At 49.2% G+C, this 26,607-nt stretch overlaps 1 protein-coding gene across 1 annotated transcript in view; it reads right to left on the bottom strand.

The window, feature by feature from the left end:
- Positions 1-26,607, bottom strand: part of LOC138676256 (collagen alpha-1(VII) chain-like) — an 831,262-nt gene that overhangs the window by 667,387 nt on the left and 137,268 nt on the right. Inside the window, exons 4-5 of the mRNA XM_069765365.1 lie at positions 20,061-20,220; positions 16,033-16,126 (exon numbers count right to left, since the gene is read on the bottom strand). Coding sequence (XP_069621466.1) covers positions 16,033-16,126; positions 20,061-20,220 — 254 coding nt within the window. The remainder of the gene's footprint in view (positions 1-16,032; positions 16,127-20,060; positions 20,221-26,607) is intronic.

Below are 26,607 nucleotides of genomic sequence, written 5' to 3'. Positions count from 1 at the left end.
ACCGCCTGCTGTTCCCCCGCTGTGTAGCCGGCATCGTGTCCAGCACAAGCCACGCTGGCACAACCGACCAAAAGCTGCCACCAGTGCAGGCTTCGGCCTACACTTTGCTCCTCTCCTCCTCCTCCTGCTGACCCTGGGCTCTAACACCGCTAGTTTTTGCCCGGACATGCAATCTGCACAGAGAAAAACACCAGTCAATGTGTCAGTGGGGTTCAGCAACGCCAGCTGTTCCCCTGCTGTGTAGCTTGCAACGTGACCTGCAAACGCCACGCAGGCACATGAACTGAAATTGAAGGGAGCCTGCCCCCCACCCACAGGTGTTTCTATGTATATCAGCCACCTTGTACAGCAGTACTGCTGCATTTGTACGAGGTGGCTGACTTTTTCTCCTTGCCCACGTGGAACTCAACACGTACAAAATGTGTCTCATTAGAGACCATTACAATGTCCCTGAGGTGTGACTTTCCTTTGTAATGACACGCAGCACCACCCTTGTTAGCGCTGCCCGTCTTTTGACATCATTGGTTAGCTGGCTGCGCCTGTGCATCTCCCCTGCTCGAAACAACGGCCCTCGGTGTCTTATTTTTTTGGACAGCGAGGGTGTGATTGATGGGCATGTGCAGTGCATATGTTTGCCTGTGTTCACTCATCTCCTTCCGCCTTCTTCAGACTGGGTGTCCTCATGGCCGCGGCAGGCGATAAGGGATCAGATGAGGCCGCCCAGTCTGAAGCAGGTGTAAGGACATGTGTGAGCGGCAAACATATTTAGTGCACCAGGGCACGAATCCCAGCACCGCAGTGTGATTTTTTAAAAACACACTGTGGGTCTGGGATTCATGTCCATCGCTAACCGCAACGGCCGACATGAAATGAGGTCAGAAGACAGGAAGCGCTCACAGCGCATGGCCAAGGGATCACAATAGCGCAGACTCCTGTACAGCAAATAACAACGCTCAGGAATCTGCGCCCAGTACCTAGGTGCAAATTTTGACACCTGTGCTGCGTCTCGTTAAAAAGACAAGTCACGCCTCCACAACTGTTTGACAGTATAATGGGCTAAATAGTGTACGTGTTTTAGTCAGCGTGTGCAAGGAGCAAAACAAATAGAGCAACCTTTTACTTGTGCAGCATTAATGCTGCACAAGGTGTGGCTCTTGTACCTTGCAACACCTGAGGGGGGGGTTAAAGGTAACCTTTGAAATTGGTTCAACTAGGCTTCGGCCTACACTCTGCTCCTCTACTCCTCCTGCTGACCCTGGGCTCAAACACCGCTAGTTTTTGCCCGGAAATGCTAGCTGCACAGAGAAAAACACCAGCCAATGTGTTAGTGGGGTTCAGCACCGCCAGCTGTTCCCCTGCTGTGTAGTCGGCAACGTGTCCAGCACAAGCCACGCTGGCACAACCGACCAAAAGCTGCCACCAGTGCAGGCTTCGGCCTACACTTTGCTCCTCTCCTCCTCCTGCTGACCCTGGGCTCAAACAACGCCAGTTTCTGCCCGGACATGCTAGCTGCACAGAGAAAAACACCAGCCAATGTGTTAGTGGGGTTCAGCACCGCCTGCTGTTCCCCCGCTGTGTAGCCGGCATCGTGTCCAGCACAAGCCACGCTGGCACAACCGACCAAAAGCTGCCACCAGTGCAGGCTTCGGCCTACACTTTGCTCCTCTCCTCCTCCTGCTGACCCTGGGCTCAAACAACGCCAGTTTCTGCCCGGACATGCTAGCTGCACAGAGAAAAACACCAGCCAATGTGTTAGTGGGGTTCAGCAACGCCAGCTGTTCCCCTGCTGTGTAGCTTGCAACGTGACCTGCAAACGCCACGCAGGCACATGAACTGAAATTGAAGGGAGCCTGCCCCCCACCCACAGGTGTTTCTATGTATATCAGCCACCTTGTACAGCAGTACTGCTGCATTTGTACGAGGTGGCTGACTTTTTCTCCTTGCCCACGTGGAACTCAACACGTACAAAATGTGTCTCATTAGAGACCATTACAATGTCCCTGAGGTGTGACTTTCCTTTGTAATGACACGCAGCACCCCCATTGTTAGCGCTGCCCGTCTCCTGACATCATTGGTTGGCTGGCTGTGCCTGTGCGTCCCCCCTGCCCGACACAACGCCCCCCGTTGTCTCATATATTTTGACTGCGAGGGTGTGATTGATGGGCACGAGCAGTGCATATGTTCCCCTGTTTTCACTCCCCTCCTTCCGCCTTCTTCTGACTGTGCGGCCTCATGGCCGCGGCATGCGATAAGGGATCAGCTGAGGCCGCCCAGTCTGAAGCAGGTGTAAGGACATGTGTGAGCGGCGAACATATTTACTGCACAAGGCCACGAATCCCAGCACCGCAGTGTGACTTTAGGAAAAGCCACTGTGGGTCTGGGATTTATGGCCATCGTTAACCGCACCGGCCAACATGAAATGAGGTCATGAGACGGCCTGCACTAACAGGGTATTGCCAAGGGATAACACAAGAGCGCAGACTCCTGTACAGCAAATAACAACGCTCAGGAATCTGCGCCCAGTACCTAGGTGCAAATTTTGACACCTGTGCTGCGTCTCGTTAAAAAGACAAGTCACGCCTCCACAACTGTTTGACAGTATAATGGGCTAAATAGTGTACGTGTTTAATTCAGCGTGTGCAAGGAGCAAAATTAAATAGAGCAACCTTTGACTTGTGCATCATTAATGCTGTTCAAGGTGTGGCTCTTGTACCTTGCAACACCTGAGGGGGGGGTTAAAGGTAACCTTTGAAATTGGTTCAACTAGGCTTCGGCCTACACTCTGCTCCTCTACTCCTCCTGCTGACCCTGGGCTCAAACACCGCTAGTTTTTGCCCGGAAATGCTAGCTGCACAGAGAAAAACACCAGCCAATGTGTTAGTGGGGTTCAGCACCGCCAGCTGTTCCCCTGCTGTGTAGTCGGCAACGTGTCCAGCACAAGCCACGCTGGCACAACAGAACAAAAGCTGCCACCAGTGCAGGCTTCGGCCTACACTTTGCTCCTCTCCTCCTCCTCCTGCTGACCCTGGGCTCTAACACCGCTAGTTTTTGCCCGGACATGCAATCTGCACAGAGAAAAACACCAGTCAATGTGTCAGTGGGGTTCAGCAACGCCAGCTGTTCCCCTGCTGTGTAGCTTGCAACGTGACCTGCAAACGCCACGCAGGCACATGAACTGAAATTGAAGGGAGCCTGCCCCCCACCCCCCCAGGTGTTTCTATGTATAACAGCCACCTTGTACAGCAGTACTGCTGCATTTGTACAAGGTGGCTGACTTTTTCTCCTTGCACACGTGGAACTCAACAAGTACAAAATGTGTCTCATTACAGACCATTACAATGTCCCTGAGGTGTGACTTTCCTTTTTAATGACACGCAGCACCCCCATTGTTAGCGCTGCCCGTCTCCTGACATCATTGGTTGGCTGGCTGTGCCTGTGCGTCCCCCCTGCCCGACACAACGCCCCCCGTTGTCTCATATATTTTGACTGCGAGGGTGTGATTGATGGGCACGAGCAGTGCATATGTTCCCCTGTTTTCACTCCCCTCCTTCCGCCTTCTTCTGACTGTGCGGCCTCATGGCCGCGGCATGCGATAAGGGATCAGCTGAGGCCGCCCAGTCTGAAGCAGGTGTAAGGACATGTGTGAGCGGCGAACATATTTACTGCACAAGGCCACGAATCCCAGCACCGCAGTGTGACTTTAGGAAAAGCCACTGTGGGTCTGGGATTTATGGCCATCGTTAACCGCACCGGCCAACATGAAATGAGGTCATGAGACGGCCTGCACTAACAGGGTATTGCCAAGGGATAACACAAGAGCGCAGTTTCCTGTACTGCAAATAACAACGGTAAGGAATCTGCGCACAGCACCTAGGTGTAAATTTGTACACCTGTGCTGCGTCTCCTTAAAAAGACTAGTAGTCACGCCTCCACTACTGTTTGACAGTATAATGGGCTAAATAGTGTACGTGTTTAATTCAGCGTGTGCAAGGAGCAAAATTAAATAGAGCAACCTTTGACTTGTGCATCATTAATGCTGTTCAAGGTGTGGCTCTTGTACCTTGCAACACCTGAGGGGGGGGGTTAAAGGTAACCTTTGAAATTGGTTCAACTAGGCTTCGGCCTACACTCTGCTCCTCTACTCCTCCTGCTGACCCTGGGCTCAAACACCGCTAGTTTTTGCCCGGAAATGCTAGCTGCACAGAGAAAAACACCAGCCAATGTGTTAGTGGGGTTCAGCACCGCCAGCTGTTCCCCCGCTGTGTAGCCGGCATCGTGTCCAGCACAAGCCACGCTGGCACAACCGACCAAAAGCTGCCACCAGTGCAGGCTTCGGCCTACACTTTGCTCCTCTCCTCCTCCTCCTGCTGACCCTGGGCTCTAACACCGCTAGTTTTTGCCCGGACATGCAATCTGCACAGAGAAAAACACCAGTCAATGTGTCAGTGGGGTTCAGCAACGCCAGCTGTTCCCCTGCTGTGTAGCTTGCAACGTGACCTGCAAACGCCACGCAGGCACATGAACTGAAATTGAAGGGAGCCTGCCCCCCACCCACAGGTGTTTCTATGTATAACAGCCACCTTGTACAGCAGTACTGCTGCATTTGTACGAGGTGGCTGACTTTTTCTCCTTGCCCACGTGGAACTCAACACGTACAAAATGTGTCTCATTAGAGACCATTACAATGTCCCTGAGGTGTGACTTTCCTTTGTAATGACACGCAGCACCACCCTTGTTAGCGCTGCCCGTCTTTTGACATCATTGGTTAGCTGGCTGCGCCTGTGCATCTCCCCTGCTCGAAACAACGCCCCTCGGTGTCTTATTTTTTTGGACAGCGAGGGTGTGATTGATGGGCATGTGCAGTGCATATGTTTGCCTGTGTTCACTCATCTCCTTCCGCCTTCTTCAGACTGGGTGTCCTCATGGCCTCGGCAGGCGATAAGGGATCAGATGAGGCCGTCCAGTCTGAAGCAGGTGTAAGGACATGTGTGAGCGGCAAACATATTTACTGCACCAGGGCACGAATCCCAGCACCGCAGTGTGATTTTTTAAAAACACACTGTGGGTCTGGGATTCATGTCCATCGCTAACCGCAACGGCCAACATGAAATGAGGTCATAAGACAGGAAGCGCTCACAGCGCATGGCCAAAGGATCACAAGAGCGCAGACTCCTGTACAGCAACTAACAACGCTCAGGAAGCTGCGCCCATGCAAAAAGGTGTTTTCGACACCTGTGCTGCTTTTCTTTAAAAAGACAAGTCACGCCTCCACTACTGTTAAACAGTATAATGGGCTAAATAGTCTACGTGTTGCATTCAGCTTGTGCAAGTAGACAAATTAATAGAGCAACCTTTTACTTGTGCAGCATTAATGCTGCAGAAGGAGTGGCTCTTGTTCTTTGTAACACCTGAGGGGGGGTTAAAGGTAACCTTTGAAATTGGTTCAACTAGGCTTCGGCCTACACTCTGCTCCTCTCCTCCTCCTGCTGACCCTGGGCTCTAACAACGCTAGTTTTTGCCCGGAAATGCTAGCTGCACAGAGAAAAACACCAGCCAATGTGTTAGTGGGGTTCAGCAACGCCAGCTGTTCCCCCGCTGTGTAGCCGGCATCGTGTCCAGCACAAGCCACGCTGGCACAACCGACCAAAAGCTGCCACCAGTGCAGGCTTCGGCCTACACTTTGCTCCTCTCCTCCTCCTCCTGCTGACCCTGGGCTCAAACACCGCTAGTTTTTGCCCGGAAATGCTAGCTGCACAGAGAAAAACACCAGCCAATGTGTTAGTGGGGTTCAGCAACGCCAGCTGTTCCCCCGCTGTGTAGCCGGCATCGTGTCCAGCACAAGCCACGCTGGCACAACCGACCAAAAGCTGCCACCAGTGCAGGCTTCGGCCTACACTTTGCTCCTCTCCTCCTCCTCCTGCTGACCCTGGGCTCAAACACCGCTAGTTTTTGCCCGGAAATGCTAGCTGCACAGAGAAAAACACCAGCCAATGTGTTAGTGGGGTTCAGCACCGCCAGCTGTTCCCCTGCTGTGCAGCTTGCAACGTGACCTGCAAACGCCACGCAGGCACATGAACTGAAATTGAAGGGAGCCTGGCCCCCACCCCCAGGTGTTTCTATGTATAACAGCCACCTTGTACAGCAGTACTGCTGCATTTGTACAAGGTGGCTGATGTTTTCTCCTTGCCCACGTGGAACTCAACACGTACAAAATGTGTCTCTTTGAGACCATTCCACTGTCCCTGAGGTGTGACTTTCCTTTCTAATGATACGCAGCACCCCCCTTGGTAGCGCTTCCCGTCTTCTGACATCATTGGTTGGCTACTTGCGCCTGTTCGTCCGCCCTGCCTGAATAAAATGCTCCTCGTTGTCTTAATTATTTTGACTGCGAGGGTGTGATTGATGGGCACGAGCAGTGCATATCTTCGCCTGTCTTAACTCATCTCCTTCAGCCTTCTTCAGACTGTGCAGCCTCATGGCCGCGGCATGCAAGAAGGGATCAGCAGAGGCCGCCCAGTCTGAAGCAGGTGTAAGGACGTGTGTGAGCGGCCAAAATATTTACTGCTCAAGGCCACGAATCCCAGCACCGCAGTGTGGCTTTATGAAAAGACACTGTGGGTCTGGGATTTATGGCCATCGTTAACCGCACCGGCCAACATGAAATGATGTCATAAGATGGGCAGCGCTAACAGGGCATTGCCAAGGGATAACACAAGAGCGCAGACTCCTGTACAGCAAATAACAACGCTCAGGAAGCTGCTCCAAGCACCAAGGCGTTATTTTGGACACCTGTGCTGCGTCTCATCAAAAAACCAAGTCACGCATCCACTACAGTTTGACTGTAGAATGGGGTAAATTGTGTATGTCTTTCATTCAGCGTGTGCAAGTAGACAAATTAATAGAGCAACCTTTCACTTGTGCAGCATTAATACTGCACAAGGTGTGTCTCTTGTACTTTGTAACACCTGAGGGGGGGGTTAAAGGTTTCCTTTGAAATTGGTTCAACTAAGCTTCGGCCTACACTCTGCTCCTCTCCTCCTCCTCCTGCTTCAACACGGGCTCTAACATCGCTAGTTTTTGCCCGCAAGTGCTAGCTGCACAGAGAAAAACACACGCCATTGTGTTAGTGGGGTTCAGCAACGCCAGCTGTTCCCCCAGTGTGTAGCCGGCAAAGTGTCCTGCAAACGCAACGCAGACACAAAGCTGCCTCCAGTGCAGGCTTCGGCCTACACTCATCTCCCCCTGCTTACCCTTTGCTCCAACACCGCTAGTTGGGGCTCTAGGAAGACAATCTTTAATAGGCAAGGCAACGCATCCGGGTTCCAGCACCGCCAGCTGGTTCTCGGCAGTGTTCTTGTCACAGGTACTCCCTCGTGCCAAGCCTGGTTTCAGCACCGTCAGCTGTTTCCGGGTTGTGTCAACTTCACTGAGACGCCTATGCTTGCCTCGTCGTGGTGCGGTCGGGTTAGCCAACTCCAGGGTGCCTCCAGTTTAGGAGCTTCCTATGTGGGCTGCGTGAACTGGTAGTCAAGGCTGGTTCTGTAGTGCCAGTAGGCCCAGCTCCCCCTGTAGGACTGTTGGGGTTCGGTAACTGCGGCTGCCTCGCGGCCTAGCTGTTCTCTCCTCTCCTGTGGACCTTCGGGTCCACCACCTGGTTCCAGCACCGTCAGCTGGTTCCGGGCCGAGCCTTTGGCTTAGGTGCCTCCTCCTGGGTATCCGAGTTCCGCCAACGCCAGGCGGTCCTTGGTAGTGCTTTTAAGCGCGGGCACCTACAGCTTAGTAACCGGGTTCCAGCACCGTCAGCTGGTCCTCGGTCGTGCCATTGGCTCTTGCACACTGGGGCAACGCATCCGGGTTCCAGCACCGCCAGCTGGTTCTCGGCAGTGTTTTTGTCACAGGTACTCCCTCGTGCCAAGCCTGGTTTCAGCACCGTCAGCTGTTTCCGGGTTGTGTCAAGCTCACTGAGACACCTATGCTTGCCTCGTCGTGGTGCGGTCGGGTTAGCCAACTCCAGGGTGCCTCCAGTTTAGGAGCTTCCTATGTGGGCTGCGTGAACTGGTAGTCAAGGCTGGTTCTGTAGTGCCAGTAGGCCCAGCTCCCCCTGTAGGACTGTTGGGGTTCGGTAACTGCGGCTGCCTCGCGGCCTAGCTGTTCTCTCCTCTCCTGTGGACCTTCGGGTCCACCACCTGGTTCCAGCACCGTCAGCTGGTTCCGGGCCGAGCCTTTGGCTTAGGTGCCTCCTCCTGGGTATCCGAGTTCCGCCAACGCCAGGCGGTCCTTGGTAGTGCTTTTAAGCGCGGGCACCTACAGCTTAGTAACCGGGTTCCAGCACCGTCAGCTGGTCCTCGGTCGTGCCATTGGCTCTTGCACACTGGGGCAACGCATCCGGGTTCCAGCACCGCCAGCTGGTTCTCGGCAGTGTTTTTGTCACAGGTACTCCCTCGTGCCAAGCCTGGTTTCAGCACCGTCAGCTGTTTCCGGGTTGTGTCAAGCTCACTGAGACACCTATGCTTGCCTCGTCGTGGTGCGGTCGGGTTAGCCAACTCCAGGGTGCCTCCAGTTTAGGAGCTTCCTATGTGGGCTGCGTGAACTGGTAGTCAAGGCTGGTTCTGTAGTGCCAGTAGGCCCAGCTCCCCCTGTAGGACTGTTGGGGTTCGGTAACTGCGGCTGCCTCGCGGCCTAGCTGTTCTCTCCTCTCCTGTGGACCTTCGGGTCCACCACCTGGTTCCAGCACCGTCAGCTGGTTCCGGGCCGAGCCTTTGGCTTAGGTGCCTCCTCCTGGGTATCCGAGTTCCGCCAACGCCAGGCGGTCCTTGGTAGTGCTTTTAAGCGCGGGCACCTACAGCTTAGTAACCGGGTTCCAGCACCGTCAGCTGGTCCTCGGTCGTGCCATTGGCTCTTGCACACTGGGGCAACGCATCCGGGTTCCAGCACCGCCAGCTGGTTCTCGGCAGTGTTTTTGTCACAGGTACTCCCTCGTGCCAAGCCTGGTTTCAGCACCGTCAGCTGTTTCCGGGTTGTGTCAAGCTCACTGAGACACCTATGCTTGCCTCGTCGTGGTGCGGTCGGGTTAGCCAACTCCAGGGTGCCTCCAGTTTAGGAGCTTCCTATGTGGGCTGCGTGAACTGGTAGTCAAGGCTGGTTCTGTAGTGCCAGTAGGCCCAGCTCCCCCTGTAGGACTGTTGGGGTTCGGTAACTGCGGCTGCCTCGCGGCCTAGCTGTTCTCTCCTCTCCTGTGGACCTTCGGGTCCACCACCTGGTTCCAGCACCGTCAGCTGGTTCCGGGCCGAGCCTTTGGCTTAGGTGCCTCCTCCTGGGTATCCGAGTTCCGCCAACGCCAGGCGGTCCTTGGTAGTGCTTTTAAGCGCGGGCACCTACAGCTTAGTAACCGGGTTCCAGCACCGTCAGCTGGTCCTCGGTCGTGCCATTGGCTCTTGCACACTGGGGCAACGCATCCGGGTTCCAGCACCGCCAGCTGGTTCTCGGCAGTGTTTTTGTCACAGGTACTCCCTCGTGCCAAGCCTGGTTTCAGCACCGTCAGCTGTTTCCGGGTTGTGTCAAGCTCACTGAGACACCTATGCTTGCCTCGTCGTGGTGCGGTCGGGTTAGCCAACTCCAGGGTGCCTCCAGTTTAGGAGCTTCCTATGTGGGCTGCGTGAACTGGTAGTCAAGGCTGGTTCTGTAGTGCCAGTAGGCCCAGCTCCCCCTGTAGGACTGTTGGGGTTCGGTAACTGCGGCTGCCTCGCGGCCTAGCTGTTCTCTCCTCTCCTGTGGACCTTCGGGTCCACCACCTGGTTCCAGCACCGTCAGCTGGTTCCGGGCCGAGCCTTTGGCTTAGGTGCCTCCTCCTGGGTATCCGAGTTCCGCCAACGCCAGGCGGTCCTTGGTAGTGCTTTTAAGCGCGGGCACCTACAGCTTAGTAACCGGGTTCCAGCACCGTCAGCTGGTCCTCGGTCGTGCCATTGGCTCTTGCACACTGGGGCAACGCATCCGGGTTCCAGCACCGCCAGCTGGTTCTCGGCAGTGTTTTTGTCACAGGTACTCCCTCGTGCCAAGCCTGGTTTCAGCACCGTCAGCTGTTTCCGGGTTGTGTCAAGCTCACTGAGACACCTATGCTTGCCTCGTCGTGGTGCGGTCGGGTTAGCCAACTCCAGGGTGCCTCCAGTTTAGGAGCTTCCTATGTGGGCTGCGTGAACTGGTAGTCAAGGCTGGTTCTGTAGTGCCAGTAGGCCCAGCTCCCCCTGTAGGACTGTTGGGGTTCGGTAACTGCGGCTGCCTCGCGGCCTAGCTGTTCTCTCCTCTCCTGTGGACCTTCGGGTCCACCACCTGGTTCCAGCACCGTCAGCTGGTTCCGGGCCGAGCCTTTGGCTTAGGTGCCTCCTCCTGGGTATCCGAGTTCCGCCAACGCCAGGCGGTCCTTGGTAGTGCTTTTAAGCGCGGGCACCTACAGCTTAGTAACCGGGTTCCAGCACCGTCAGCTGGTCCTCGGTCGTGCCATTGGCTCTTGCACACTGGGGCAACGCATCCGGGTTCCAGCACCGCCAGCTGGTTCTCGGCAGTGTTTTTGTCACAGGTACTCCCTCGTGCCAAGCCTGGTTTCAGCACCGTCAGCTGTTTCCGGGTTGTGTCAAGCTCACTGAGACACCTATGCTTGCCTCGTCGTGGTGCGGTCGGGTTAGCCAACTCCAGGGTGCCTCCAGTTTAGGAGCTTCCTATGTGGGCTGCGTGAACTGGTAGTCAAGGCTGGTTCTGTAGTGCCAGTAGGCCCAGCTCCCCCTGTAGGACTGTTGGGGTTCGGTAACTGCGGCTGCCTCGCGGCCTAGCTGTTCTCTCCTCTCCTGTGGACCTTCGGGTCCACCACCTGGTTCCAGCACCGTCAGCTGGTTCCGGGCCGAGCCTTTGGCTTAGGTGCCTCCTCCTGGGTATCCGAGTTCCGCCAACGCCAGGCGGTCCTTGGTAGTGCTTTTAAGCGCGGGCACCTACAGCTTAGTAACCGGGTTCCAGCACCGTCAGCTGGTCCTCGGTCGTGCCATTGGCTCTTGCACACTGGGGCAACGCATCCGGGTTCCAGCACCGCCAGCTGGTTCTCGGCAGTGTTTTTGTCACAGGTACTCCCTCGTGCCAAGCCTGGTTTCAGCACCGTCAGCTGTTTCCGGGTTGTGTCAAGCTCACTGAGACACCTATGCTTGCCTCGTCGTGGTGCGGTCGGGTTAGCCAACTCCAGGGTGCCTCCAGTTTAGGAGCTTCCTATGTGGGCTGCGTGAACTGGTAGTCAAGGCTGGTTCTGTAGTGCCAGTAGGCCCAGCTCCCCCTGTAGGACTGTTGGGGTTCGGTAACTGCGGCTGCCTCGCGGCCTAGCTGTTCTCTCCTCTCCTGTGGACCTTCGGGTCCACCACCTGGTTCCAGCACCGTCAGCTGGTTCCGGGCCGAGCCTTTGGCTTAGGTGCCTCCTCCTGGGTATCCGAGTTCCGCCAACGCCAGGCGGTCCTTGGTAGTGCTTTTAAGCGCGGGCACCTACAGCTTAGTAACCGGGTTCCAGCACCGTCAGCTGGTCCTCGGTCGTGCCATTGGCTCTTGCACACTGGGGCAACGCATCCGGGTTCCAGCACCGCCAGCTGGTTCTCGGCAGTGTTTTTGTCACAGGTACTCCCTCGTGCCAAGCCTGGTTTCAGCACCGTCAGCTGTTTCCGGGTTGTGTCAAGCTCACTGAGACACCTATGCTTGCCTCGTCGTGGTGCGGTCGGGTTAGCCAACTCCAGGGTGCCTCCAGTTTAGGAGCTTCCTATGTGGGCTGCGTGAACTGGTAGTCAAGGCTGGTTCTGTAGTGCCAGTAGGCCCAGCTCCCCCTGTAGGACTGTTGGGGTTCGGTAACTGCGGCTGCCTCGCGGCCTAGCTGTTCTCTCCTCTCCTGTGGACCTTCGGGTCCACCACCTGGTTCCAGCACCGTCAGCTGGTTCCGGGCCGAGCCTTTGGCTTAGGTGCCTCCTCCTGGGTATCCGAGTTCCGCCAACGCCAGGCGGTCCTTGGTAGTGCTTTTAAGCGCGGGCACCTACAGCTTAGTAACCGGGTTCCAGCACCGTCAGCTGGTCCTCGGTCGTGCCATTGGCTCTTGCACACTGGGGCAACGCATCCGGGTTCCAGCACCGCCAGCTGGTTCTCGGCAGTGTTTTTGTCACAGGTACTCCCTCGTGCCAAGCCTGGTTTCAGCACCGTCAGCTGTTTCCGGGTTGTGTCAACTTCACTGAGACGCCTATGCTTGCCCCGTCGTGGTGCGGTCGAGTTAGCCAACTCCAGGGTGCCTCCAGTTTAGGAGCTTCCTATGTGGGCTGCGTGAACTGGTAGTCAAGGCTGGTTATGTAGTGCCAGTAGGCCCAGCTCCCCCTGTAGGACTGTTGGGGTTCGGTAACTGCGGCTGCCTCGCGGCCTAGCTGTTCTCTCCTCTCCTGTGGGCCTTCGGGTCCACCACCTGGTTCCAGCACCGTCAGCTGGTTCTCGGCAGTGTCTTTTGCTCTTGTACCTTCTGCTCCCCATCCTGGTTCCAGTACCGTCAGCTGGTTCCGGGCAGAGCCTTTGGCTTAGGTGCCTCCTTCTGGGTATCCAAGTTCCACCAACGTCAGGTGGTCCTTGGTAGTGCTTTCAGGCACGGGTACCTCCTGCTTAGTAACCGGGTTCCAGTAACGTCAGCTGGTCCTCGGTAGTTCCATTGGCTCTTGGACCTTCGGCTACCCATCCGGGTTCCAGTACCGTCAGCTGGTTCTCGGCAGTGTCTTTTGCTCTTGTACCTTCTGCTCCCCATCCTGGTTCCAGTAACGTCAGCTGGTTCCGGGCAGAGCCTTTGGCTTAGGTGCCTCCTTCTGGGTATCCGAGTTCCGTCAACGTCAGGCGGTCCTTGGTAGTGCTTTTTAGCACGGGTACCTCCTGCTTAGTAACCGGGTTCCAGTAACGTCAGCTGGTCCTCGGTAGTTCCATAGGCTCTTGAACCTTCGGGTAGCCATCCGAGTTCCAGTTCCATCAGCTGGTTCTTGGCATTTTCTCAGCCTTCTTGTACCTTCTGCTACATTTCCAAGTTGAAGACCCTAACGTCGACGACCCGGAAGACCACCACGATGACGACGACACGGAAGACCACCCCGATGACGACGACGACGACGGCGGAGATGACGACACTGGAGACGACGACCCTGGAGACGACAACATGGAAGACCGAGAAGCAGAAGAACAAGAGGCTGCAGAACAAAGAGCAGAAGAACATTAAGCATAAGACTTAATATCAGAGCAAAAGATATTATCTAAATTATATGCAGAAGAAGACTAAGCAGTGTATGGGGGTGAGTCCGTTCCTCCTCGTGGTGCCCCTGGATAAAGCCTGATGCTGCAGGCCAAACTGAACGCGGACAAATGTAACTTTTGTGACTGGCAGAACGGAAGGTGTAATCTTCAAACTTTTATAGATAACAACTACGGGAATGCCTGTCACAAATGAGAATATGAAGTAGAATAGGAAGAATAATAACAGTGGAATAAAAAGAATATGTAGAATAAGAAGAATAATAATAGTTGAATAAAATGAATATGAAGAATGTAATAAAAAAAAAAAAATAGGTAGAAGATGAAGAAGAAGATGAATAAGGTGAAGAAGTTGATGTCAAAGATGCTGATGATGATGAAGATGAAAGTGTGGGAAAAGAAAAAAAAAAAGAAAAAAAAGAAGGGGAAGGGCGTGGAATAGTGAAACATCAATATCTGACAAAATAAAAAAAAAATTTACATAGTCAATATCTTTGTCACTCCGAACGTCTTAAAAAAAAACAAAAAACATGCTATTCTATTTGATTGGGATAAACCTCTATGACTTTAATGTCTCCGCCACCTCCCCAAATACATCCGGCATTATTCTTAGTTGTTTTCCTTCATGTAGAATGAACCTACAAGGAAAGAAAGGGTTTATTTTAATTCCGATATTTTGGTCCCATTGACTTGCATTGGGATCGGGTATCGGTATCGGCGATATCCGATATTTTTTGAATATCGGCCGATCCAAACCGATACCGATACTTTCCGATATCGGAAGGTATCGCTCAACACTAATAACGACTGCTCAATTCAAGAGGAGAAATCAGCAGTTTTCTCTTATAAAATATATTACAAAGTTGCTGATTTTCATTTGTACTCCTGATTTATGACATGCAAATTAAAACGACAATTACGCTTTAATAGATGCAAATGTTGTAGCAGTTCAAAATTACTTTTAGATTATACTAATCATTGCTGAATTGTACGTATGAATTAATTTGAAGTGGAAATCCATCTGAAGACATATAGCAGTGTTGGAAGATTTCAACAGATTTCCACAATACTGAACCAACAGTTCAGAACACAGGGGTAATAGCACTTCAGAGAGATCCCAAACCTCATTTGCACTGCATATAGATCTCAATTACAGATTCACACAGGAGTGTAGTATGCTCTTCAAAGTACAACTAACTTTTCCATTAGAACAACCACAAGATTTGTGATTCTCCTGATGAAGAAGTCAGTTTTACTATGAAGCGCGTTGAGAATAAACCACTATACCTATTCCATACAGGAAAGATATATATCTTGGTACCGTGTTAGGGTGGTTTCACACTTGCGTTCTTGTCTGCAGCGTTTTTTTCCCCTATATTTAACATTGAAAACGCATGCGTTTTTGTTTGTACGCGTTTGGTCGCGTTTTGCAATGCATGCGTTTTTTTACTGCATGCGTTCATTTTCAGAAATGCAACTTGTAGTATTTTTGAGAGACGCTTTTTGGACCAAAAAAAAGCATGCGTTTTCATTCGTTTTTTTGGGGTCAAAAAATACATTGGAGTCAATGGGGACGCATGCGTTTTTTTGTGCATGCATTTTTTTGTGTTAAAAACGCATGCATTTTTATATTAAAAAACCAGAAAACACACTGATATGCCACCCCCCAACATAAAGGTGATAAAGGGATCCTAACCCTAACCCTAACCCTACCCCTAACCCTAAGGGATCCTAACCCTAACCCTACCCCTAACCCTAACCCTACCCCTAACCCTTACCCTAAGGGATCCTAACCATAACCCTACCCCTAACCCCAACCCTACCCCTAACCCTACCCCTAACCCTAACCCTAAGGGATCCTAACCCTAACCCTACCCCTAACCCTAACCCTAACCCTACCCCTAACCCTACCCCTAACCCTAATCCCTTTAGGGTTAGGGTTAGGGGTAGGGTTAGGGGTAGGGTTAGGGTTAGGATCCCTTTAGGGTTAGGGTTAGCGGTAGGGTTAGGGTTAGGATCCCTTTAGGGTTAGGGTTAGGGTTATGATCCCTACCCCTAACCCTAACCCTAACTATTTCTGTTTATAGTGGGTTTTTTACTTTATTTTGATGATTGGCAGCTGTCACACATGTCTCAGCATGCGTTTAAAAAATGCAAACGCATGAAAAAACGCATGTAAACGCGTCAAAACGCCGCGTTTTTTTCACCACATGCAAAAACGCATGCGTCAAAAAAATGCAGCGTTTGCACGCGTTTACATGCATTTTTTCAGCATGCGTTTTTTTGCGTTTTATACCGCAAAAACGCACCCAAAAAAACGCAAATGTGAAACCAGCCTTAGCCAGTGGATAAAAAACAAGTAGAATTTAAAAGGTATCAACCACTGAGGACTCTCAATTCTAAATATTTTTCTGTACCTATTCCATTAATCTAAATCCTTTCTGGTCATCCTTATTCACTGACCAGCAACGTAGCATAGCCGCCTCTCCACATCATTTTGGTATTGTCAGTATGTTAGAATCAAGTATAATAAGTCAGCATAAAGTAAGGTAGCAGTAAAAGAATTTGTTCCCTACTCTAAGGCTCTCCCCTGGATGAATTTATGAGGTCAGGAAAAACCTGACTTCTTATGTTAGATTCTTATATGAATGGTATTTCACTTTGACGTTATGCATAGTATATATATATACATGTCCTCTTATGAGACTAAATAATGGTCTTGTATAGTTGGACAAATTCACAAACCTATAGCAAATATTGTAACTCCTCTATCCTGTAGCCGTTGGGCTTTCTCTTCTACCAAGTCTCCCGATTTACCATCAGTGAGTAGAAGAACAATCTGTGTAGGAGAATAATTGAATATGAAATAAAAGTTAATAATATGTCAGATATTAGAGCTGAAACACAAAAGATTACTTTGAACTTGATCAATGTCTCAAAGGTCATTGAAGTTATGCCCAGTACCTTCCAGTCCTGACCTTAGGCTTAAGTTAAGAAGGTATCTACATAACTAAACCCATACTATTATTGACCTGATGCCTTGGGTTATTCATGGCTGTGGCTTTTCTTCTAGTAAACCTGATAGTGAATTCTTTGTTCATATACATAAACACATAGGGGTCATATACTTGCTTACAATGGCAAAACAAGATACATTACCCCTCCTATTGGGGATAGGAATAGGAAAAAGGTGGGAATGGGAGGGCAATATACATTTAACACATTTTCCAAATCTTATAGAAAATATTAAGCCGAGTATAAATCTGTCTTCAATAAGCTCCCTTTAAGTTCTATATGTTAGTGACTATCATTATTAGTGATGAGGGAATATACTAGTTACTCGAGATTTCTGAGCATGCTCGGGGGTCCTCAGAGTATATTAGTGCTCAGAGATTTAGTTTTCCTTACCTCAGCTGAATGATTTACATCTGTTAGCCAGTTGATTACATGTGGGGATTCCCTAGTAACTAGGCAACCCCCACATGTACTTATGCTGGCTAACAGATGTAAATCATTCAGCTGCGGCAATGAAAACTAAATCTCCGAGCACTAAAAAATACTCAGAGGTCACCCGAGCATGCTTGGGAAATCTCGAGTAACGAGTATATTCGCTCATCACTAATCATTATCAGTCTTAAAGTGAATCTGTCAGCCGGATTTTGCTACCTTATCTGAGAGCAGCCTGCTGAAGGCAATGAGAAGCTGAATCCAACGGTGTATTACTTAGATTACTGGGTGCAACCAATCTGACACAATCAGAGTTTTTAGATTTAGCAATACAGCAGAGCTGAGGAAGCTAACCCCGCCCACACCAGGCTCTGTAAATACAAGGACCATGTCCGGTGAGGTGCTTATCACATCAGGGGGTGTCAGACTAGCATGCACATGCTGCTGTGCTCCAGGTGCTGAAACAATCATACATAACAAAAATCTGCGGACAGATTCCCTTTAAGATCTTTGTGAACATATTTGACTTTGACAACTAACATTTCTGTCATAGCTAAACGTTCCTTTACCCAGGGCAAAGATTCATCCCCAAACTCATATCTAAAATGTAACTTGTTTTTAAATAATTTTACTGGTATGTTATATACTAAAATACAACAATAAAATCAAGCTAATGACACTTCAGGAATCGCTCCATTTTACTGGAGTTTTGTAAGCCAGAAGAATTTATTTTAGCATAAAAATTTTACATTGTCTTTTTACTAGCATTTTACATACCTTTTTTTAAATTCCTTAAACAATGAAGAAAATACTAGCGTTTTTTAAAAGCAAAAATGCTGAAAAAACTCTCACTCAATAAGATGGCTGAGGGTCTTCTGGGTATCTTTTTAGCCTTCCTAATGTTTCTATTTACTAAGTATACAATCATGGCCAAAAGTTTTGAGAATGACACCAAAATTATATTTTCACATGATCTGCTGCCCTCTGGTTTTTATTAGTGTTTGTCTGATGTTTATATCACATACAGAAATATAATTGCAATCATATTATGAGTACCATTAGGTTATATTGACAGTTAGAATGAGTTAATGCAGCAAGTCAATATTTGCAGTGTTGACCCTTCTTCTTCAAGACCTCTGCAATTCTCCCTGGCATGCTCTCAATCAACTTCTGGACCAAATCCTGACTGATAGCAGTCCATTCTTGCATAATCAATGCTTGCATTTTGCCAGAATTTGTTGGTTTTTGTTTGTCCACCCGTCTCTTGATGATTGACCACAAGTTCTCAATGGGATTAAGATCTGGGGAGTTTCCAGGCCATGGACCTAAAATCTCTATGTTTTGTTCCATGAGCCATTTAGTTATCACCTTTGCTTTATGGCAAGGTGCTCCATCATGCTGGAAAAGGCATTGTTGGGCGCCAAACTGCTCTTGGACGGTTGGGAGAAGTTGCTCTTGGAGGACATTCTGGTACCATTCTTTATTCATGGCTGTGTTTTTAGGCAAGACTGTGAGTGAGCCGATTCCCTTGGCTGAGAGGCAACCCCACACATGAATGGTTTCAGGATGCTTTACAGTTGGCATGAGACAAGACTGGTGGGAGCGCTCACCTCTTCTTCTCCGAATAAGCTGTTTTCCAGATGTCCCAAACAATCGAAAAGGGGATTCATCAGAGAAAATGACTTTGCCCCAGACCTCAGCAGTCCACTCCCTGTACCTTTTGCAGAATATCAGTCGGTCCCTGATGTTTTTTCTGGAGAGAAGTGGCTTCTTTGCTGCCCTCCTTGAAACCAGGCCTTGCTCAAAGAGTCTCGGCCTCACAGTGCGTGCAGAAGCACTCACACCAGCCTGCTGCCATTCCTGAGCAAGCTCGGCACTGCTGGTAGTCCGATCCCGCAGCTGAAACAGTTTTAAGATACGGTCCTGGCGCTTGCTGGTCTTTCTTGGGCGCCCTGGAGCCTTTTGACAACAATGGAAGCTCTCTCCTTGAAGTTCTTGATGATGCGATAGATTGTTGACTGAGGTTCAATCTTTGTAGCTGCGATACTCTTCCCTGTTAGGCCATTTTTGTGCAGTGCAATGATGGCTGCACGTGTTTCTTTAGAGATAACCATGGTTAACTGAAGAGAAACAATGATACCAAGCACCAGCCTCCTTTTAAAGTGTCCAGTGATGTCATTCTTACTTAATCATGACTGATTGATCGCCAGCCCTGTCCTCATTAACACCCACACCTGTGTTAATGGATCAATCACTAAAACGATGTAAGCTGCTCCTTTTAAGGCAGGACTGCAATGATGTTGAAATGTGTTTTGGGGGTTAAAGTTCATTTTCTGGGCAAATATTGACTTTGCAAGTACAGTAATTGCTGTTAAGCTGATCACTCTGACATTCAGGAGTATATGCAAATTGCCATTAGAAAAAATGAAGCAGTAGACTTTGGAAAAATTAATATTTGTCTCATTCTCAAAATTTTTGGCCATGACTGTAGAGCATCTTCCTAGCAAAATACAACAGAAGAATGCATGCAATTTCTTTTAGAGTATGTGCACACGTAGAAAGCTCCTCTGCGTTTTTCCTGCGGATTTATCGCGGTTTCTATTGCGGATTCCGCTGCGGTTTTCTATTGGAGCAGGTGTAAAAGCGCTGCAGATTCCGCACAAAGAATTGACATGCTGCGGAAAATAAAACGCTGCGTTTCCGCACGTTTTTTTTCCGCAGCATGTGCACTGCGGATTTCGTTTCCCATAGGTTTACATTGTACTGTAAACTCATGGGAAACTCCTGCGGACCCGCAGCTGCGGAAACGCTGCGGATCCGCGGCAAAATCCGCATCGTGTGCACATACCCTTAAACGCTTGGTGTCTTTGAAAGTCTGGAATGTTTTAAAAGATGTTCAAAAGCCTGAGAATAAAAACAGCTCTCTTAGCATTTTTTACACCTTTTTTTAGGGAACAATCCAAAACATGACACAGTTTTAACAGCCATTTACTATTTAATCGCTTTGTCCTTCTCTCTTCATAAACTTCTATGGGCAGTATATAACATTCGTAAGTGAGCAAATAATTCTGATTTTAGTGTCAAAGTATACTTTTAGCACTGTTTCAGAGTGATCATTTCAGGAGGCAAAAGTGAAGAGATGTGGCTCACAAGCGGCAAAAGATGCTCTTATAAGATATATAACAAAGTGTATTCTATTTGCATGTACTGTTATGCTAAGTTTTTGCATCATGCCACTTAGACACTTATATCAGTACATTGTTGTTCCCTTTTTAAATAGATGTAGATAATTCTGAGTAATTTAAACCACCATTGTTTCTAATTACCTTCGGTACATCTTCTCGTGAAATGGATGGGTTAAATACTCGATCTGCCAGATAGGCAAGGGCTTCTCCCGTCTTTGTGTTCCCTCCTTTGTATGCAACAGCTTGGATTGCCAACAACACTTCTTGAATAGTTTCATAATCTGACAATTCAATGCTCATCCTAGGATTATTTAAGTAAGTGGACATAATACAAAATGATTGCAATTAATTTGAATTTTTAATGCAAACATTCTTTTAGAGATGTATATCAAGTACAAAGTTATTTTGTTATATGAAAAATATTTTCTTTAGATTTTGCAACAACTTTTTTCTATTACATGATGTAACTGTTATGAAATAAGTGAAGATGGACCCATAGAGTAACATGTTGCATGCACATGAACTGGTATTTGTATATTTATATATGAGTGTAGAAGTGTAATCCTTTCTTGTAGCCATTTACCGTATATCGGCATAGAGGGCATGAAACAGGACTAGGACAATAAAATTCACAAACTGACATGAAAGGAGGGGAGAGTTAGAAGGTAGAAAAGGAGGAAAATATATGTGTATACATTTATATAGGTAGGTAACAGGGAATCTTTGAGCAGGTTTTTACTATATGAGTTGAAGACAGCAGGAGATTGAGGCTGAAACACAGAGTTCAGGGATGTGTCACTTGTCAAAGATCGTGCGGCTGTTTACTAGCTATGAAGGATTTATAACTAAGAGATTAGCATTGGCTTGCTATATTAGTCCGGCAACGCCCCCTCCTGTGATAAGCACCTCACTGTCTATAGACTTTATACATACAGAGCCTGGTGTGGCGGGGTTAGCTTTATCAGCTCTGCTTCATTCTAAATTTAAATACTCTGATTATGTCAGAACTGCTTCACCCAGCAAACTAAGTGATACATCGTTGAATTCAGTTTCTCTTTCCCTACAATATGCTGCTCTCATATGAGGTAGCAAAAACCTGCTGACGGATTCCCTTTAAAGACAGTTTTCCAATGAAAGCTATCCATTCCTTTATACTGTGAAAAAAAGCAGCTTTGGATATGTTAAAGAAGTTGTCCACTACCATAAAGTTTTTTTTTTTTTTCATAAATCTTGCTATTATGTGCTACTGAAAACATCTACTGTGTTTATTTTAGCAATATTACCTGTTATCATGCTGTAGCAGCACATCTTCAGTGCTGGATTCAGCTCTCATGAGGTTAATCGACAACTTCCTTATTGTGCCCTAATACTACAAGTTCCATAATGCTTTGCACTGCCACTAAGCCCGAACCTAGCACACCCACTCCAAAAACACACCCAAACCCCTCCCTCCTCTCTCTCCTCTCTCTTCAAAAAGATGTGTGGTGTCATTTCTGTCCAACTCCTCTTTTACATTTGTCCAATCCACACTCCATTACACACACAGAGATAGATAGATAGATAGATAGATAGATAGATAGATGATAGATAGATAGATATGGGATAGATAGATAGATAGATATTAGATAGATGGATATTAGATAGATAGAGATAGACAGACAGATAGAATTAGATAGATATGGGATAGATAGATACATACAGATATATCTATATATCTATTTCCATAGATATGTCCATATCCATGTTTCTAAACCCCTTCACCCCTGGAGCTTTTTTCGTTTATCGCTCCCCTTCTTTCCAGAGCCATAATGTTTCCGTCACTATGGCCATGTGAGGGCTTATCTTTTGCGGGACAATTTCTACTTTTGAACGACACCATTGGTTTTACCATGTCGTGTAGTAGAAAATGTGAAAAAAATTCAAAGTGCGATGAAATTGCTAAAAAAGTGCAATCCCACACTTGTTTTTTGCTTGCCTTTTTGCTAGGGTCACTAAATGCTAAGGCTGTGTGCACACGTTGCGAATTTGATTGCAGATCCGCAGCGTTTTTTGCAGTACGGAATTGCATTAAATCCGCAGTGTAGTGCACAACCAATGCAAGTCTATGGGAGCCGCAGACTTGTTGTGCACATGCTGCGGAAAAGCCCGCACCGAAACGCAGCTTTTTTTTTTCTCCGCAGGATGTCACTTCTTTTGTGCCGAACTGCAGCGTTTCTGCACGCTTACGCCGGGATCACACTACAGCGAGATACGGCCGAGTCTCGCAGGTTAAAACCAGGCTCTGGCACCGGCACTCTGGAGCGGAGCATGCGGCCGCATAGCAATACATGGAGCCGCACGCTCCGCTCCGGAGTGCCGGTGCCAGAGCTTGTATTTAACCTGCGAGACTCGGCCGTATCCCGCTGTAGTGTGACTCCGGCCTTAGACTTTCATTGAGCTGTAACAAATATCTGCAGTTTTGCTGCGGATGTGGGTCCGAGAAACGCTGCGGTTCAGGAGGAGGGAAGTGGTGGGCGGTGACCAGGGCCGGACTGGCCATCGGGCACTTCTGGCAAATGCTAGAAGGGCCGGTGCCAGTAGTGGGCCGCTGCACTCTTTCCCCCCTCCCCCCGCCAGTGCCGCCGCCGCATTCAACTATACCAGCGTCTATGACGCCGGTATAGTTCAATGCAATGATGGAGGAGAGAGCGTCCGCTGATGCTCCCTCTCCCATCATTCCCCGCTCTGCCTCTGACACTGCGGGTGCACGATGACGTCATATCATCGCGCACCTGCTGTGTCCCGGGCAGACTGCAGCCACCGAGATAGGAGCAGCGCGGGCAAGAGGAAAGGTGAGGAGAGTGTGGAGCCATTATCGGGGGGATGAGATGTGGGTTGTGCTGTATATACCACTGTGTGGGCTGTGCTGTGTATATACCACTGTGTGGGCTGTGCTGTGTATGTACCACTGTGTGGGCTGTGCTGTGTATATACCACTGTGTGGGCTGTGCTGTGTATATACCACTGTGTGGGCTGTGCTGTGTATATACCACTGTGTGGGCTGTGCTGTGTATATACCACTGTGTGGGCTGTGCTGTATATACTACTACTCGTGTTGTGCTGTATATACTACGACCCGGGCTGTGCTGTATACTACTACACGGGCTGTGCTGTATACTACTACGCGGGCTGTGCTATATTATGTGGGCTGTGCTATATACTATGCAAGTTGTGCTATATTATATGCGGGCTTTGATATATACTATGGGAGGTATATTATATTCTATGGGGGAGGCCGTGTTATATACTATGTGGCTGTGTTATATACTATTGCGGGGGTATATTCTATTCTATGGGGGAGGCTGTGTTATATACTATGGGGGGTATATTATATTCTATGGGGGAGGCTGTCTGATATACTATGGGGGGCTGCATTATATTCTATGGGGGCTACATTATACTCTGGGGTGGCTGCATTATACTCAGCAAATTCAGATGTAAGGCTACTTTCACACTTGCGTCGGTACGGGGCCGTCGCAAACCTTCAGCCAGACGTACCGACGGACGTTATGCTAACTTTAGCGTGGAGGAGGGGGTGGAGTTCCAGCCACGCATGCGCGGTCGGAAATGGCAGACACGTCGCACAAAAAAAGTTACATTGAACTTTTTTTGTGCGTTGTGTCCGCCAAAACACGACGGATACGTTGCTAATACAAGTCTATGGGTACAAAACTCATCCTGCGAGCACATTTGCAGGATCCGTTTTTTTTTTCGCCAGATTTTTTTTTCTGCCGGATCTTTTTTTTTCTGCCGGATCTTTTATTTTCCGCCGTATCCGTTTTTTACCACCTGATCGTTTTTTTCCGCCAGATCCGTTTTTTTCTCATAGAGTTGTATTAGCGCCGGAGTGCGTCTGATGGCCACACGTTTCATCCGTTTTTTGCTAGATCAGTCGCTGTGCATTTTTTCAACGTACCGAAAAACCGTTCCTCTGTATGTGTTTTCCGTCCGGTGGAAACAGCTTTTTTGATGGATCTTGCAAAAACGGATTAAACGTGTGGCCACCAGGCGCAATCCGGCGCTAATACAACTCGATCAGAAAAAACAGATCTGGCGGAAAACAAAAAAACATCCGGTGGAATAAAATGGATCCGGCGGAAAAAAACGGATCCGGTTGAAAAAAACGGATCTGGCGGAAAAATCGATCTGGTGCAAGTAAACGGATCCCGCAAATGTGCTCGCAGGATGCGTTTTACCCATAGACTTGTATTAGTGACGGATCGTGACGGATGGCCAGACATCGCCTCCGTCGTGCTACGGATCCGTCGTGTTTTGGCGGACCGTCGGCACAAAAAAAGTTCAATTGAAAATTTATTTTTTTGGCCGGCTCGCCCGCCATTCTCTACCGTGCATTTGCGGCAGAAACTCCGCCCCCTCCTCCCCGCATTTCAGAATGGGCAGCGGATGCGTTGAAAAACTGCATCCGCTGCCCACGTCGTGCACAAATTTCACAACGTGCGTCGGTACGTCGGCCCGACGCATAGCGATGGACCCGTACTGATGCAAGAGTGAAAGAGGCCTTAATGAGCGATGAATTTAAAAAGAAAAAAAAAAAGCAGAAAAAAAACGGCGTGGGCTCCCGCGCAATTTTCTGCGCCAGAGGGGGAAAGCCGACGGCCGGGGCCAATATCTGTAGCCTGCTATGAATATCAGCCCGCAGCTGTCTGCGTAGCCTTTACTGGCTATTAAAAGAGGGGGACCCCCCCCAAAAAAAAATGACGTGGGGTCCCCCTATATTTTATAGCCAGAAAGGCTACGCAGACAGCTGCAGGCTGATATTCATAGCCTAGAGAGGGGCCATGGATATTGGCCCCCCCGGCTACAAATACCAGTCCGTAGCCACCCCAGAAATGGCGCATCTGTAAGATGTGCCAATTCCGGCACTTAGCCCCTCTCTTCCCACTCCCGAGTAGCGGTGGGATATGGGGTAATAAGGGGTTAATGTCACCTTGCTATTGTAAGGTGACATTAAGCCTGGTTAATAACGGAGAGGCGTCAATAAGACGCCTATCCATTACTAATCCAATTGTAAGAAAGGGTTAATAAAACACACACACATTTGGAAAAAAGTATTTTAATATTCTTCATTTAACCATACGTACCATACTTCAGCGCCTGCAAAAAAAAGTAAAATAATAAACCGTATACTACCTTTCCGCCGTAGTCCAATTAATAACGAGTGTCCCACGACGATCTCCCCTATAGAACAGTGACATCGGGTGATGTCACTGCTCTATAGAACCCTCAGTGACACACTGACAGGAGACAATGGCTCCTGCAGTGCATCACTGAGGTTACTCTAGTTCACTGGTCTCACTTTATGGCAATTGCTGCGTGGGAAAATGTCTCACCCAGCAATGCCAATAGTGAGACTAGGGACTATTTTCTCACAGGGGCGTAGGAATACCTTGTGAGGAATACATGATGGAAGGATACCTTCCATCATTGTGTTCCTGGAGCCCCTGGAGAGTGGTCGCATCAACTGATGCTCCTGCTCTCCACGGGAGATCTACGTGGGACACTCGTTTTAATTGGATTTCTGCAGACAGGGAGTATAGTGTTTGTTTATTATTTTAATATTTTTTACAGGTGACAATGGCTTCAGGGAACAAAGTGACAAGTGATGGTGAGTATGTACTCTATGTTATATGTACTGTATGTCTGTAGTATGTATGCATATATGTACTGTATGTCGCATGTTGTCGCATGGTGCATGTCATCGCATGGTGCATGTCACATGGTGCATGTCGCATGTCGCTGCATGGTGCATGTCGTCGCATGGTGCATGTCGTTACATGGTGCATGTCACATGGTGCATGTCACATGTCGTCGCATGGTGCATGTCGTCACATGGTGCATGTCGTCGCATGTAGCATGTCGCATGTTGTCGCCTGGTGCATGCAGCATGTCGCCGCATGGTGCATGTCGTCGCATGCAGCATGTCGTTGCATGTTGCATGTTGTCGCATGGTGCATGTCGCATGTCGCATGTCGTCGCATGGTGCACGTCGCCGCATGGTGCATGTCGTCGCATGGTGCATGCAGCATGTCGCCGCATGGTGCATGTCACATGGTGCATGTCGTCGCATGGTGCATGTCGCATGTCGCCGCATGGTGCATGTCACATGGTGCATGTCGTCGCATGCAGCATGTTGTCGCATGGTGCATGTTGCATGTCGTCGCATGGTGCATGTCGTCGCATGGTGCATGTAGCATGTCGCCGCATGGTGCATGTCGTCGCATGCAGCATGTCGTTGCATGGTGAATGTTGCATGTCGGCGCATGGTGCATGTCACATGGTGCATGCCGCATGTCGTCACATGGTGCATGCAGCATGTCGTCGCATGGTGCATGTCGTCGCATGTAGCATGTGGCATGTTGTCGCATGGTGCATGCAGCATGTCACCGCATGGTGCATGTCACATGGTGCATGTCGCATGTCGTCGCATGGTGCATGTCGTCGCATGCAGCATGTCGTCGCATGGTGCGTGTTGCATGTCGTCGCATGGTGCATGTCGTCGAATGTCGCATGGTGCATGTCGTTGCATGGTGTGTGTTGCATGTATGTATGTATGTACTGTGTATGTTTTTTTTTTACATTCAACACATTAGCCGGATGATGGGACTACTACTGTCCCATCATTGGCTAA

This window comes from Ranitomeya imitator, chromosome 4 (assembly GCF_032444005.1).
Source record: "Ranitomeya imitator isolate aRanImi1 chromosome 4, aRanImi1.pri, whole genome shotgun sequence".
Lineage (NCBI taxonomy): Eukaryota > Metazoa > Chordata > Amphibia > Anura > Dendrobatidae > Ranitomeya > Ranitomeya imitator.
This window is presented reverse-complemented; position numbering and strand designations above follow the sequence as displayed.